Below are 16,549 nucleotides of genomic sequence, written 5' to 3'. Positions count from 1 at the left end.
TAGTAAATTGCTCTTCAAAAATTCTGAGTCATTCTTAAGAAATCAGAACTCAGAAGAACCACTGAAACTGCTTCTCGTCTTCTGACCCTCTCCTTTTTGAAACACGCACTCTCTCTTTTGGAAACAAGATTCCCTCAACAGAATCCTGCCTCTGTGCAATACAGACTGCCCAAAAGCACAGTCCAAAGGGCATTTTGAATCTGCACATCTGCAAAGCTCAACAGCTCTGGAAGTACTGGGAAAAAAAAAGTTAGCAAACTCCTCTTTGTTTGCCATGTTGCACACAGTCTTCCTTCCCTTGGTGGGGCACGGTAGCATCCACAGACCTCAAATCTCCAGTTCTCCCTTGTGCAAGGCCATGTGGCCACATGTACAACTGAGAAGAGGTTGCCTGCAAGAGACAGCATTATTTCAGCTGTAACAAAATGGAGGGATCACTCTCTGGCACGGACTCGATCAGGCGCACATTTCTCCCTCCTGTAGAATGGATGCAGTGATCTGCCTCCTTTCAACACTTCTTTCAGGGGTTTTCTCCATTTCTTAAAAAAACAACTCACCTAAAATCTCCAGATGCAATGAATTATTACTACTATTATTATTAGTGTGTGGTAGCTGGCTAGCAAGAGACATGTTTTATAATCTTATTACCCACACCAAGTCTATGAACCACAGTTCGACCGACAGGCAGAGGCTTGGCTCTGCAAAGAATATGCTGTGTATTAACCACCGAAGAAAATCTAAAAGCTTTTGGGGTTTTTTTATTAAACTGTTTAGAATCCACACCGCAGTAAATCTGAACCATAAGGTTTCCTTTTTATAGTGCTTAGCAGTCCTATTTTACAGTAACAATAAAAGAACAACCAGTTGTAAAAATTCTTGACCTTAGCGCTGCACTAAAAAGGGGGCTTAGGAGACCACTACCTCATGAAAAGGGACATATTAAACTGCAGTTCTGTGGAATCCTTGCAGGTTTCTGGGTGCCAAAAAGGGAGATCAAGACAGCCTTGGGGAGGCCCTGGAATATTCAGATTATTTTCAACCTGGGGGAGTTCTGCTTTCCAAATGCTACAGTCAGGTACCAGGTTTGGGTTCCTGTCCTAGATCCTGTCCAGGGGGAATGCTGGGGTCATGCAGGGATCACAGGATGAGAATGCCTGGCATTCTGGTGTCTCCTTTGCCCCCTCCACCCCTCCAACAAAGCTGGGACAGTCCCACAAACCACTCTGGTTTGTATCACTACTGTATCAGTACCTCACAGACTTTAGTGGGAGACACATATCACTGGAGCAGCAGTTGGTCTATGCAACATTTACAGGTTCCCCTAAATTGTACAACACAGCACACACTCAGTAATGTTTTAAAAGATGTACTGCAAGCAATGGTGGGATGCTTACAATTCATGAACAAATAAATACAGCCTGATTGGAAGGCCATGAGGGCACTGGAAGTTCTTTCTCTGTGCCTTAAGAAGCCACTGTGAGGAACTGAGAGGCAGCTACAGTTAAGCTGGAAACAGGATTTGTTCATCACTGAGCAAAATGGTCAGTGCAGCCCCCCAGCTATGTCCAACAGTGACAGAATATATAGCAAAGTCCAGGGAAAACATGAGAAAAATGGTCTTGCATCAGACCATTCCTGTAAAAAACCTTTCTGAACAGCTGGTGGAAGAGTACATACAGCCCAGTTCCTCTTCCCAAGCTTCTGGCAGCATCTGCATAACCTCTACATATCTTCTTCACTGAGGAAGAGCTGAGGAGAGAAGGTGGCCAAACCAGAAACAGGCAGGTGTTAAAGCAGGCACCAAGCGGTGACTCACCTCTCAAGCCTCAGAGATTAGAAAATGGTCCTGCCCTTCCTACATATTTATTTAGCCAAAACATCACCTGTTTAATTCTTTTATTTGCAGAAGCTGCCAGACACAATCTCCTTGTGAGCACACAGGTGTTATTTTAGCAGTATCTTCACACTTTGCAGTTGATCCTGACTATGGGGCTTGTTTCCATGAAAGACAAACAGGAAGAGGTCATGGATGCTACTCCTGGGTGACAAAGGCTGAAAAAATTTCAAAGCAACACAGAAGATCAAAGTGGAACTCTTTAGGTCTGCCACTGGTGTTCCACATGATCTTGGCCAAATCACTTTACCCAGGATTTCCATGCTTTTATTTCACCCATGACTCAGCAATAAACTTACCAAACTCAGTAATTATGGCAACACCAGAGAAACTTAGAAGTTTAACATAGCCTCGTCCTTCTGTCTTGATCTTAAAGTTAATTTTAGTGGGCATAAATTTGTGTCATTGCTTGCAAACAACAGAACTCACAAGGTTGGATATTGGCATGGGCAAGAGGGCATCCACTGGGCAATGAAATGGAAATTCAGGCAACAGTAATCTCCCCTCTGTCACCTGTGAGCTGTGTGACTATGGCAAGTTATTTAACACTTCCCTGTCTCAGTTTCTGCAGTTATAAACCAGGTTCCTGCAGCTCTCCCACCCTGCAATGTTACTGCTCATGTGCTGACCCTTCAACTACTGTTGCACTCATGCTGCCCAAAGTGTTTCACTCCTAAAACCAGCTAAGCATGTTTTCCAGCACAAGGGAAAAATGAGTCTATGATACCCTGCCTTGACTTACTTTGATTCTAGCACAGAAAATACAAGACACATCTATATCTGTCCCCCCTTGATAGACAAACTTAATTAACCTTTGCTATTCTGTTCCAACCTATTCTTTTAGACAAAGGCAGTGACCCATAAACAATATGTTACCATCAGAATCTCAACTGCAGTGACACCTAGAGATATAGCCCTATCAGCAGTATTGGAAAATAAACCACTTAGATTAGCTCCTCCAAGAAATATGGATTGCATTCATGTCACACATGAGCTGTCAGAAACATTAGGATACTTTTAGCATAAATCTGTAGTGTGAAGGGTATGTTATGAATACAGTATATAATTCACTGCTTACACATAAAATTGGGACTGTCTTGGGTGACTTGCACTATGTGTATATATTTACACACACATGCACACGTTTTACATTGACTTCTGGACAGTAAGACTGCAATTTCTGTAGGAGAGACAGGCTTAAGAGCCAGGAAGCAGAAGCAGGTGGCAGAAGTTGGAAAGAGCTGTCTTTCTTTACTAGCAAGTAGCTATTCTTCAAACTTCTAGCTGTCCTATCACAGCCACATTCATCTGGATTTAGTAAAAGAGAATTTTTCCAAGTTCAGTACTTCTGAGAAATCCTTAAAAAGGTTTCCTCCATCAGCAATACTAAATATTTTGTTTCCAGACGGTAAATGTAAATCCCACATTAGAAAATAAGTCTACATTTCCCAGTTCCTGACAACTATTTTTGCTCTAAAGTGGTGTAAGGAAAGAACAAAAAAAATTGAGGTTCTGAAAGTGAGAATACTGGTTTGCCAAGGGAGAAGGAGAAGGAGATCCTGAAATGTGTCTAAAATCTCCATACCAGCCTTAACCTTTCCCAGGAGCAGGATCCCTGGAGTTACCAGAAACACAAAGAAAAAGCAGCCAGTGGTCTCCAGGTGTGGGGGCACATTCTGCATCTTGACAAATTTTTAAACATTTTTGAGGATGATGTTGACTCACTACAAGCCCAGATTAGACTTGTGCTGTGGATCACATGCCAGCAGTTTGTGAGCTTAGAAAATCACGTCTGATGAGAATCAGATGTGTCCATAAAGGTCTTACTTTTGCTGTGACAGAAAAGGCCACAATCACCCCATACTCTCCAGTGTATGAGCGATTGCAGTGAGACCAGTTCCAGAAACACCACCTTCTAAGTACATCAACACACTTATGCTGGCAAACTGATTTTTCTGTTAGTTGGATGGAATGTACACAAATTTCCATTGTAATGTGCAATTACAAGAGCTTCATGGGAGACTTCAGATGCTCACACAGGACTGGAGTGAAAGGAGAGGTACAGTAACCAACAAATCTGCTACATTTCCTACCAACCTAGGCTTGTCTCTTCCTCAGGTGCAACACCACACATATCTGATTATCTGCCTTAGAGCTGGCAGGAGCAGCAGAATATAAATGGCCAAAGGAGTCTCAACCAAAACAATAATCTTCATTACACTTATCAAATCATGATGGATACAGCTTCTGGTGTGACTGTATATAGATGAGGAAAACCTACAGAGAAATACATAAAATATTTGCACCTTTATGAATCCACTCGAGCACGCCAGCCTCTGCAAAGAACAAAGACTAATGAAATCTGACATTAATCTACATTAAAGATTCAGTGATTCACTTTATTTGCCAATGCTCAATGATGCATTAATCCTCATCTCATCCCACACACACTCACATGTTTCCTCCCTGGCTATTCTCTCTCTTGCTCCCTAAATTCTGAAACAGCAGACAGCTGGGCTGCTCAAGGCCTTGTCTGCGTCCAGAAGTTAGCTTACCTTAAATATGCAATTCTCCCTGTGTGGTTAATATAGGATCCATGAGAGCCTGAAAAAGCCAGGTGTCTTGTCTACCCAGCTTAGACTAGATAGAATGCCCTCCAGTGAGCACAGTGGTGACTTCTACTATCAAAGAACCCTTCTGTGAGCTCACACCTTAGCAAGCTGCCCTAATTTGGTTACAGCAGGCACTGCCCAGCTATGATTCTGGCAAAGAAACAAAGATCAAAAGCTTTGATCAAAACAGTTACAGCAATACAAGTCAGATAAGAAGATGCACTCCTATTCTAGTCTGGTTTAAGAAAGCCTGTACATGCAAAAAATAAATTCAGTCAGTACAAGCAGTCCAGAAGTGTAGGTAACAGCTATGTGTTTCCTCTGAGGAGGATAAGCACACACAGGTTTGCCAGCAAAACCTCCTGAAGGTTTAAGCAAGGTCTGATTCATCTTTGAGTATCATGCCTTCAATGAAACTCTCCCTTAATTTCTTACTTACTTACTCCTTACTTCTGTCAATGTGCTTGACAGAAAAGCTCATTAGTTATTCATCCTCCATTTAATGCTATTTCTGTGATCTTCCCTTGCTGGTAACCCACATGAGCAGAATCAATGTTTAACCATGTGCAGCAACTGAGACCTTGTTCCCCTTACCACAAACCATCCTCAGTGCCACACAGGGTTTTACAACCTCAGCATCACTGCACCCACTGCCATCGGATGTTTTCTAACCTCTCACTAACACTTCTTATGATTATTTGTGCAATGTTATGCACTTGTAAGTGTATGCAAACCCTACGACTCAGAACTCTTCCAGCAGTAACAAACCCACTTGCAGAATCAGTCTGAGAAACAGCTTGCAAGTTACGTAACACTGACCTTGAACTATTCCCTGCCCTGCTGCAGAGAAGTGGGTCCTGGCTTCAGGACATTTAGAAGCTGGGGAGACATCAATTCTGCAGGCAAAAAGCAGCACCTTTATTCTCTCTGCTCAGACATCTAACCAAAACAGCACTCAGGGATAAAAGGTCTGCTCTGCAGAAATTAACATCTTAGATGTGGTAGATAATCAAATTCACATAAAGGTGAATGGAATCATGTGATATATCCCAAAAGAGACATCCGCAGCTTTGAGCCTGCTGGTGGAAGAAAAACTGTCCTTTTTGACAACAACCATGTTTTTTCCCTACTTACCTCTCCAAGATCTCACTGATTTGAATGGCACTTAAGCATAAGATAGTTTCTGCAGGGCCTGAAGAGAAGAACTGTGGAAACCATGCAGTTGTTTTTATTTCTTTAAGGGATGTCAAAGGTTCCACAAGCAACAGGCGATCTCACAAGTGAGACACAGACTCTCTAAGCCAGGACCTTTCTTTTCTATAAACTGCAGTACATGACAAAAGAACCATGAGGACCCTACATCTTCATTCCAAGGTTTAACATGTTTTAACATACTCACCTATGCTTTTCCTCAAACACTGTGTGCTAGGTGAAGTGTGGGAGCAGCCTGCAAGAACATTATTTTCACAAGGCAAATGTTGCCACCCTTCATTAGTGTTGTGATGGTGTCTCCATGCATCAGCAAGCTAAGTGCTGCAGATTCTTGAGAAGTAACCTTCTATCTGAAATATTCTGCTGTACCAGGCTAACCCAATTAACCAAAATGAAAGAGTTGAAAAGGCACTTGGCACCTCACCCCATTACCATGCACAAAATTCTGTAACGCGCCTTGACTGATTTTCCCCTTGGCCTGGTGGTTGAATTTATCAGCTGGTGATGATGCCATCAGCTGCAAAGGTGTACCTTCATGTATCAACACACTGAGACAAGAAAGCTCTCACAGCACAGGCTTGCACCACAGAAGGAAGACAGAGAGCTCTTTATCCCATACAGCTATACTCACAGCAGAAAAAAGGACACAGAATAGTGATAAATGCTACAGTAATTGTAATCACCCTGGCCTTAGTGACAGCTCCTCAGTATCAAAAAATTAGAAAATTTTGCAGCTGATCCCTGTGCCAGAGAGATCTGGCTGGAGAAGCTCTGTGTCAGCAAACAGGATGACCTGTCTGTTCATTTACACAAGGAGGTTTTGGTGGACATTTCACTGTTGAGTGGTTTCACAACACAGCCTTTGCAGAAGCAGTCTGGCCTGTCTTGATGCTCTACAGAAGAGGTCTGCCCTCTCCTGTCCTTACACAGGGGAGACAGGCACACACAGACTCGGAGGGTACAGCCCTACCACTTCAGTCTCAGACAGAAAATGCATTCTGCAGTCCAAAACCAAACAGTCCCAGAGTCACTGAAATGTTTGCACTTTGCCAAGAATCTCGCACATTGCTAGATTACCCCTTTTTCCTGTTTCTGACTGTACTGAGTTGGAAGCTGCAATTATCAAGTCCTAGAGTGAGAGGGCTTGATTTGCTTTATATCCTCATGAAGTACAAAGAGCTTGCACTTCTCAGGTACTGCCCATAACCTGAACTACCCAAGTCAAAACCACAAGTTCTGGAGCTGCCACTGCCAGAACACAGAACTAGCAACACACAGCATCACATTCAACTGACTGCAACCAAACCACTGCACAACAGTGTGGTCTCCTGGGCCACCTCGGTGCCTCAGATGTGAAACACAGAAAAAACCCACGTTTCTGAAGAGCAAAGCTTCCCAGAAATGACATCTGAGGCTCTACGGATGTTATGTTGGGCAATTGAGTTAGACTCTTTTTCTGGAAAACAATTCATAATCTACTATCACATAACACAGAAGATAAAATCAAGTTAGTGCCCTTTGTGCTTGTGGCAATTTATCCCTACCATTATCACTGTCCAACTATGTAATTGCTTCTGTTATGCTGCACTGAAACCACTCATTTGTCTAGCTTTCTTGAAATGGGTCCTAATGCCACCCTGGAATACAATTCTGGTTTTGCACTGCCATGAAACCAGCACAGAGGAGATCATACCTGCCACTGTTTTCCTGACTGGCTTGGCATGTATGTTGCTGGGAGGCTTCGAAGGCTGTTCTTCATGGCCGACCCCACAATCGTACCCCCTGTCTCACTCGAGGAAGGCTCACTGGCCACGGCCATCTGGTACTGGGAGTAATTGTACAGGTTGTTGTAACAAGGATACAGGGACGGCTGGTAAAAACTGCTGTAGTAGGTGGAGTCCACAACCAACTCAGACGTGCTCTCCAAGGGCCCTCTGCTGGGGATGGAAGGGATGTCCTGAATGAGCATCCGTCCCTCTGGAAAAGAAAAAAAAGACATCATCTTTCACCTTCCAATGAGCTACTACTCCTCCCAAAGGCTGGACAGAGAGTGGTAAATTCAGCTTGAAAGCTGAACACGGCTGAGTGTTTGGTAGAAGCTCAAATGGACCAACCACTACTCAAGAGTGCAAGACTGCCACCTACACACATCACAGACTTCAAAACAGCAGACAAAACCAACTGCAGGTTAAGACAATGCTCTGAATCCTCAATTAGTATCAACTGATGAGGATAATGATTTACATCACCTAACCTTGCAGTCCCCTACTACTTTTTAATCTGTAACAGTGTGCCAAGTCTCTTGTAACTCTCTGGAAGCAGAAAGGATCTAGCTACAGAATGACTCCTCCCAGCCAGTGTCCTGAAGGTGAAAGGACACTTTCTGAACATGCCTCCAGGAAGGGCAAACAGCCACAAGACAAGAGAAGCTGCACTGGGGAAAGTACCACAGCAACAGCCAAGGTCTCCCAGAAACCCATACGCTACCCGTGAGCAGTATGGTCCTTAATCCTTGATGAGTCTTCATACACAAATTTATCTCCTGTACCTACAAAATCACAGGGCAGAACAAGATCCCCCAACACTAGAAAAAGAGGAGGAGGAGAAAGGTATTGCTTGTGACTTGCTGCAACCACTCTGGAGTGCCTCCAGACCAGGGCTTAGCTGGCTGCACTCCCCTGCACAGGCAAGGTCTGCCTCCCTGTCATTCCCTAAGATGGGGGTGCTTCTCAGACAACGAGAAGCCACAATTTCCCCACTCCACTGTCAAACAGTGCCTTGCAATATTTGCAAGCATGAAAAATAGAAGGTGCTTGCTTGTTGGTACTACTGCACACCCCAGCTCTCTCTTCTACCTGGATCAGTTACATTGCTAGGACAGACACAACAAAAACCTGCCACAATCTTACATATATATTTAAAGGGAAAAAAATCTAACATTCAAGTCCCTCCGTATCTGCAGCTCTGGCTCTAGTTTGCATGTCTGTGACCCTACCTTGTACCAGCTCTCTGTAAGGAAGTCCTCTTCTCCCCATGATGTTGCCCAACTGTTTTGTGGAGAAGAAGACAATGTGGCTTAAAGCACATGGGTGAGCTCCCAAGAGCTATTGGCATGGATGTGAAGCAGCAGGGGCAACAGGCACATAGGAAATAACAGCCCCAGGAGACATTTCAGGCAGGCCTGGTTTGTTCTGGATCTTTCTCTTGGTGTACCTGTATCTTGGCTTCTTACCTGTAGAAGGAATATGGTGGCATACCAGCCTCTCAGAGTCATGATACCAATGTCCATGGTACCGTGTATTGCTGCATACTAGATCCAATCATCAGTTTTACCAATTATTGCTGTTTACAATGCAATTCTGTTTCACTTCTTCAGCTATATGAAAGCTTTCTGCAATCATGGATCATCTCCTTCCAGGTCACTAAATTACACAGTGCTCCCATTCAGTTCTTGCTGACATTCTGTTGACATCAATGAACTATTTATTAGCACAGACTATTTTATGCCTCCTGCACCTGATTTTTCCACAGAACCAAGTCAGCTGGCCTTGTTTATCTGGAATATTTTTCAAATTTGCACACAAAACAGAAATGCCTCCAATGCCACAAAAGACTTTTAAGTTTCTGCACTTTCATTTTACTTATTTTTTTTAAATCGTTATCATTCTGCTTCTGGGCAAGACTCTTAGATCCTTTTGTCTGCATCTGATAAAATCAGAACTTAGATCACAGGCACAGCACAAACTTGACTCGCCTCCCTAAATTTACCTCTCAAATAAAGCTGCATTCCAATTGCTCAGCTTTAAATGTTGCAAAATAGAAGCCAAAAGCAAAATCCTCCAACACATTCCTTGCTGGGATACAGATTTCACATGACAGAGACATGCAAGGCAGTTGCCTGCTGAACTCCTCTATATTTAAGGATATATTATGCTGCACAAATGTGTGATTTCTTCTAAAATCTCTGTGTTGTCTTTCAATTTACAGCGCATCATTAGAATGGCCACTACTCCCCATTAAAAATACTAACCCCAGGAAGATGACATCTTTTTACACCTACATGACCTGGATGAGGGGATCAAGATTATCCTCAGTCGGTTCACAGACAACACTAACTCAGGTTGCGTGAGGTGTGAGTGTTGATGTGCTGGAGGGCAGGGAGGCTCTGCAGAGGGCTCTGCACAGGCTGGATCATGGCCCAAGGCCAGCGGGGTGAGGTTCAACAAGGCCCAGGGCTGGCTCCTGCCCTTGGCTCACAACAGCCCCAGGCAGCTCCACAGGCTGGGCCAGAGGGGCTGCAAAGCTGCCACAGGAAAAGGCCCTGGGGGCTGTGACAGTGACTGAACAGGAGCCAGCAGTGCCCAGGTGGCCAAGAAGGCCAAGGGCACCCTGGCCTGTGCCAGCAATGGTGTGGCCAGCAGGACACAGGGATTGTCCCCCTGTGCTCAGCACTGGTGGGGCTGCACCTCAAATCCTGTGCTCAGTTCTGGGCCCCTCTCTCCAAGGAGGACATGAAACTCCTGGAGTGTGTCCAGAGAAGGGCAATGGAGCAGGGACGGGTCTGGAACACAAGTCCTATGTGGAGTGACTGGGGGAGCTGGGGTTGTTTGTTTAGCCTGGAGAAAAGGAGGCTCAGGGGGACCTCACTGCTCTCTACAACTGCCTGAAAGTAGATTGTAGCCAGTGGGGTTTGGACTCATCTCCCAGGTACAAAGTGGCACAATGTCAGGAGACAGCCTCATGCTGTGCCAGTGAAGATTCAGATTTGACATCAGAAAGAACTTTACAAAAGGGTTGTTAAGCACTGGAATGGGCTGCCCAGGGTGGTGGTAGAATCACCATTCCTGGAGGGTTTCAAGGAATGAGAGGATGTGGCATTCAGTGCTGAGGTCAAGTTGACAAGATAGTGATGGGTCAAACACTGGACTCAATGATCTTAACAAGTCTTTTCCAATCTAAATGATTCTGTGATTCTGATTCTCTAATACACAGGAGAGATCAGCCATCCCGGGTGCCAGCAGCTAAATGGAAGAGGGGGAGAAAGTAACAGGTTTTGTCACAACTTTTGGAAAGGTCTTAGAAAACACAATTCCTAACATGGTACAAGATGGGCTAAGCTGGAACAGACACCTACCGATAGCTATCCACCAAATCACACAAACATTCCTAATATTCCTGATGCTTCTGTGGCTGTCAGTGCTACAGCTCCCTCCTGAAAAGCAGTAGAGGCAGTATTCTGCTGCATTAAGAAGGAGAAAAAGTAAAATCCGTTTTGATCCTTCTTTTCTCTTTCTATCTCCTATCTGTGGTTTGGCACCAGTGGTGCAAAAGGTTTGACTTGTCACGCATCTTGCTTTCTGTAGCTGCACAACAGCCACCAGTGGTTCACAGTTCAGGGCTGTTACAAACCCACCAGAACTGCCCTCTGCTTTCTTTCAGCCACTGCTCCATGCTCCAACAGTCTTTACACTACCCCCCAGCTGCCATCTCCAAAGCTGGTCTGCAGAGCTGGCTCATTCAACCACCCATGCACCCAATATGCAAAAATCCCCACCATCAGCAACCTTGGGCATTCTTCTCTTATAAACCCACAGTTATGAAATCCATGGTCCTTGTAACATCTCTGGCTCACAGCCATCCTGAGCTGCAGGGCCACACCACAGAGATGTGCCCCAATACACTGCCATCAAAATTAAGAGCAAACAGAAAGGGAAAAGTTTAAACAAAGGGAAAGACATATCCAGCTCCTTGAAGAACTGGGATTCCTGTGACAGCACAGGAAATACAGTCAGAAGAGTTCATTTTCCCTAAATCCCACAAGATCTACACTTCTAAATGTGGAAGAACAGATCTATATGAATCAGCATCTGTAATTATCTAGCTGGGGCTCCTCTGGTTGCTCCTTGTCCATACACTCCTACCTACTGGTTGACCCTTCCTACAGCCATGCCTCCAGCAGCTCACCCAGCTAAGGGGTCTCCTCAAGGCAGGCTGTCATCCTGTGACTGCTTTCTGCCAGCACACAGAGAACACCAAGGTCAAGAAAGCAGCTTTCAGCTGATTTCCTTCTTTCTTCCAAATGTAATTCAACACAGCTGAATGGCCCTGCCGGCAAGAGGAGCGTCCTCCCCTGCCTTAGAACTCACAGCACTGCAACACCTGCATATCAGGGTACAGTTTTTGAGAGGAATTAAGCTTTCAAGAAGGCAACTCCTGCCACACTGTCAAGCTCCCACTCTGCCCATCTACCTGCACTTTAAAATATGAGATCTGCTGGAGGAGATAGGCTTATGCCTTGACTGTCCTCACTCTCTAGATGGAAAAAGTAGGAAGGGCTCCTGGGTCCTTCCCTTGCTATTACACACAAATTTTAATATGTTTGTTATAAAGGGATCAAAACCCAGGCAGGAATGAGAAAATAAAATTTTATTAGAACCCATTAAAATTACAAAGCAAAGGGGGGAAACAGTGCTGAGAGCTTGATGGGACTCCTGCCCACCACAGGCTGCATTCACAAAATGGTGTCTCTGCCTTTTATACCCTGAGACTGCATCAGCCTCATTAATATTTATAAACAGTCCTTATATATCTTTCTGGCCCCTCCCACAGCCTATAGCTTTGCCTACATATGAATACTTGGCTCCTCCCAAGGCCTGTCAGTCCTTCTTGTGCCTTTCATTGGTGGAGCCCTTCCCGCATCTTGATTATTTCAGTCTTGTGCATACCCTGGGTAACCAGGTCTCTCATCTCCTTCCAGAGACGGTTCACATTTTCTCCGTTCTTCATTTCACCACTGGCATACCCACAGAGGTTTTTCTTGTTGCTCTTGTCATCCCTGGCCAGATTCAATTCTGTCAGGGCATTACCTTTCCTTTTTTTTCCCATTATCTTCCCTGATTGCCTGGACAATGTCTCTGTGTTGTTCCTAGGCTACCTGTGCTTACCTTCATCTTCTGTAGGCCACCAGAACATGGTTGTGCCATGTTACCCTGCCACCAATAAATGTCCCCCTCTCTGCTGCCTCTTACAAGGGGCAAATATTTGCCGTTCCCCACACGTTTTAAAGCCCTATCAGCCAGAGCTGCCAGGCAATAACCACAAAAGGGGAGGAGAGGATTGAAGGGAGAACAGAAAATGGCTCAAAACTTTACTGGGAACAACGAAAGTGCGTGTCAAAAGAAAAGAGGCAGCATTTTCCAAGGCTCTAATCTGTCCTCTTTACATGTCACTTAACTTTTACACCAGTCCTTGAGCTCTCTCAAAACTGAAATCCAGTGATGGACGCTTTTAACAACTCACACCCCTCTAGTCTTGTGCTTGGGAAGTTGCCTGGGCAGGCTGGGATTATCTAGAATACACTTTGAAATATATAGAGGTTTTCTTCTTCTGCATAACTTCAAATGATTATTGAATGCTGCTAGAATGCTGCAGATTGCTTCATAATAAAAAAAGCCAAGAGTCAAGCAATTGCTACCTTCAGCTTTAGGAGCCAGTTTTAGAATTTCATTATCATTTTATCAAAATTTTTAATTGCACGAGCTTAATCCCTCACACTCTTCTGAGGAAGCAGGATATTAGCAAACTCAGACTGGGTGACTTCTTACTTTAACTGTAGTGGACATCATGTCTAGTTTTCCCTGATTCTCTGGTCCTGTCGATACAATTTGGTTTATTTTCTTTTCATTGTCTTTTAATTTGAACAGTATCACTATAATTTCCCTTTCTTTTGGCAATACCCCAATTCCTAATTGTACTTGCAAATCCCTCTCCAAAGAAAAAATTTCATCCTGCCTCCTGGTATTGATAATACATTTCCCATTTCTGCTTTATGGTCTCCCAGAAAGCACTTCATTTATTCCCTTGGTTCCTGCATCAATCAAAAAAAAATCCCTCAAAGTTTCCCTTGGGGACCTAATGGTAAGATTATTGAAAACTTACAATGACATCTCATTTCCCTCCCTCATTTTCTGCTTCTTTTGTGCTTTCTTAAGCTAATCCCAAATCTCCCTCTTTGTCGGACAAATCCTCTTTAGATGTCCCCTTTCCCCACAGTAAAAACATATGGAATTTTGGTATTGAGTTTTTGTTCTCATTTTTTCATCTAAATCTTTATGTCTTTGAGGGCAGAACCTCTTTAGATGTACTCTTCCCTCACAAGATAAACATGTGATACCTTGATCTTGTCCTTTGGTTCTTGCTCCACTCTGTCAGTCACTGCTCCTGACTATCTCCTGTTGAGCCCCCTCCCTATCCTGACTAAGATTCCCACTTTTTACAGATCGATTCCCTTCTCTTACGGGCACTACCATAACTGCAGCTTTCACTTTCATCTTCTCCTCCCTTCCAACACCGACTTTTTGAGCCTCCCTCAGCATCTTTTCTTCTCCCTTCTGTGGTCTGTTCTGGTGTTCTCTATCCCAGATTCTTACACCTGCTATCCTGATCATTTTCCTCTCCTCTGGGGAAAACACTATGCCTAGGATGGACTGCATTTTGTCCCAGGTACAGGTGTTTGGTCCTAAAAACTGATCCACCTGTTCTGACAAACCAATAGGGACATCTAACAATCTTCTCAATTCTGTCCTAAGAGCCCGCACTTCAGAAGAGTTGAGAGGAGCACTCACAGACCCCCTTGTGCCTCACCCATTGGTATTTCTCTGAGGAGACATACCCCAACTTGGTGATTCTCCTGCTCTTTCTCACACCTTGATTTCACCTTATTTGTGGTGTTCTGGCTAAGCCCATCTAGGGTTACCACCTTCTCTGAGGACACTGGTGCTTCTGGGGGTATCAGTGCACTTTGGGCAATGGGGTAAGCTGGTGCTGCTGGAGGTACCAGTGCATCCGGGGCCATGGGAAATGGCAGAGGTAAGTTATCCAGAGGATACCACTCCTTTTTTCATGACACCTTAAAGGTTTTTGCCTCTGAGGGAAAAATCTCCCCTTTCCAGCAGGCCCCAAGTTCACCTTCCTCCTGGTTGCAGGGGTCTTCGATATTTACACATATTTGTAGGGCTTGGCAAATCCACCCCTCAAGTGACCCACACTGAGGCAAAAATATATGATTGGGTAGTATTTCTTCTTTTGTCCACTCTGTCATGCAGTACTGCATCATTTTTATCTTATCCTTCCCTTGTATCAGGTTGATGGTCCCATTGCGATAGTTTCAGTCCCAGGGGTGCTGGCTGATGGTATATTCCTGGGTTCCTTTCTTCTTTAGGTGTTTTTCTGCTCTTCCCCATCCTATGTTATTAGTTTAGGACTACCTTCTGCTTCTACCATGTTTTTGTGTATGTCTCACGTGTTCCATTACGTTTGGTGCTGAACGCACGTCCCGCGTGCTCCCCGCTATCACAGCCACCACCCTGCCTCCTGCACCTCCCTGTCTTTGTTCTTTGCCTCGTTTGCTGTGGCCTCCCTGCCATCGTGTCCTGCTGCCCAGGGCTTCCCTGTCTTTGCTCTTTGCATCCCCCCTCTTTGTCTTTTGCCCCACGCCAGAGGCTCCTGCCACTCCGACTATCCACCGAACCGTACAATGTCCCCTTGTTCCGAGGGACTCTGGTACACGTCCTGTGTGAGGACACCAGAGCTGCAGCTCCTGCACCTGGATTACGGGCATTGGCCTAATCTCTCCAGTCCATCCGTGTCAGGTTAACATGCATGTAAAAAAAAATGACAGAAAAAAACCTGGGGGATTTTACCTTTGATTTGTGGGTTCTCCTCATTCCTGGTTATCCTGCTCGGGTCCAAGGGCCCACCAGATGCCCAGGGTGGGCCACCAAAATTGGCAGTGCTGGCCTCCCCACACAGGTGTCCCCAGGGGTCTTTGGAATAGGTGGAAATAACCCGGACGAGTTCCCAGAAATTGTTATAATCTACTCAAAACCCAGGTGGGAATGAGTAAATAAAATTTAATTAGAACCCATTAAAATTACAAAGCAAAGGAGGTAAACAGCACTGGGAGCTTGATGGGAGCTCCTGCCCACCAGAGGTTCCACTCTCAAAATGGCGTCTCTGCCTTTTATACCCTGAGACTGCATCAGCCTCATTAATATTCATGAGCAGTCCTTATAGATACTTCTGGCCCCTCCCACAGCCTTAGCTATGCCCATATATGGATAGTTAGCTCCTCCCAATGCCTGTCAATCAGTCCTTCCGTGCTTTTCATTGGTGGAGCCCTTCTCGTATCCTGATTGGTGGTGCCATTTTACCCTGCCAGCCCTCCCAGCAACAAGTGTCCCTCACTCTCTGCTGCCTCTTACAAAGGGCAAATATTTGCCCTTCCCCACACGTTTACAGCCCTGTCAGCCAAAGCTGCCAGGCAATAACCACAAAAGGGGAGGAGAGGATTGAAGGGAGAACAGAAAAGGGCTCAAAACTTTACTGGGAACAACAAAAGCACAAAAGAACTGTAAACCCCAACAAAACTTCTCCCCACCATACTCAACAACTCTTCCTCATCTGCATGAGCCAATCACCACAACTTATTCATAGCATTTTCGAAGCTGCAAATGCAACATGACCAAAAATGGGACTGAGCCTGTACAAGGAGGTACAGAAATTAGAGTAATAGTAACAATAAAAAAAGGCAGTTTAAATTCAATCGATTTTGGAACGGCAAGTCTACTATGTAGGGCTATCACAGGCTCTCCATCCATGAGCAACACTCTTGCAGTGAAGACAACAATACCTCTTCATGTAGCTGTGCCCTTGGATATCTAAGTTCTCTTCTATGTCTTTACTAATTCCTGTAGAGAACTGATGCTACTTTTTTTGCACTATGTACACAGTGTGAAATATGGCCCACTCTTTCATAGAAGATCAATATGAT

General features: G+C 44.7%; 1 protein-coding gene across 1 annotated transcript in view; it reads right to left on the bottom strand.

Annotated features, from left to right (window-relative positions):
• DMRT1 (doublesex and mab-3 related transcription factor 1) overlaps positions 1-16,549 on the bottom strand; it is a 62,157-nt gene that overhangs the window by 26,927 nt on the left and 18,681 nt on the right. The window contains exon 3 of the mRNA XM_063423462.1: positions 7,412-7,695. Coding sequence (XP_063279532.1) covers positions 7,412-7,695 — 284 coding nt within the window. The remainder of the gene's footprint in view (positions 1-7,411; positions 7,696-16,549) is intronic.

Source organism: Prinia subflava, chromosome Z (genome assembly GCF_021018805.1).
Source record: "Prinia subflava isolate CZ2003 ecotype Zambia chromosome Z, Cam_Psub_1.2, whole genome shotgun sequence".
Classification (NCBI taxonomy): Eukaryota; Metazoa; Chordata; class Aves; order Passeriformes; family Cisticolidae; genus Prinia; species Prinia subflava.
This window is presented reverse-complemented; position numbering and strand designations above follow the sequence as displayed.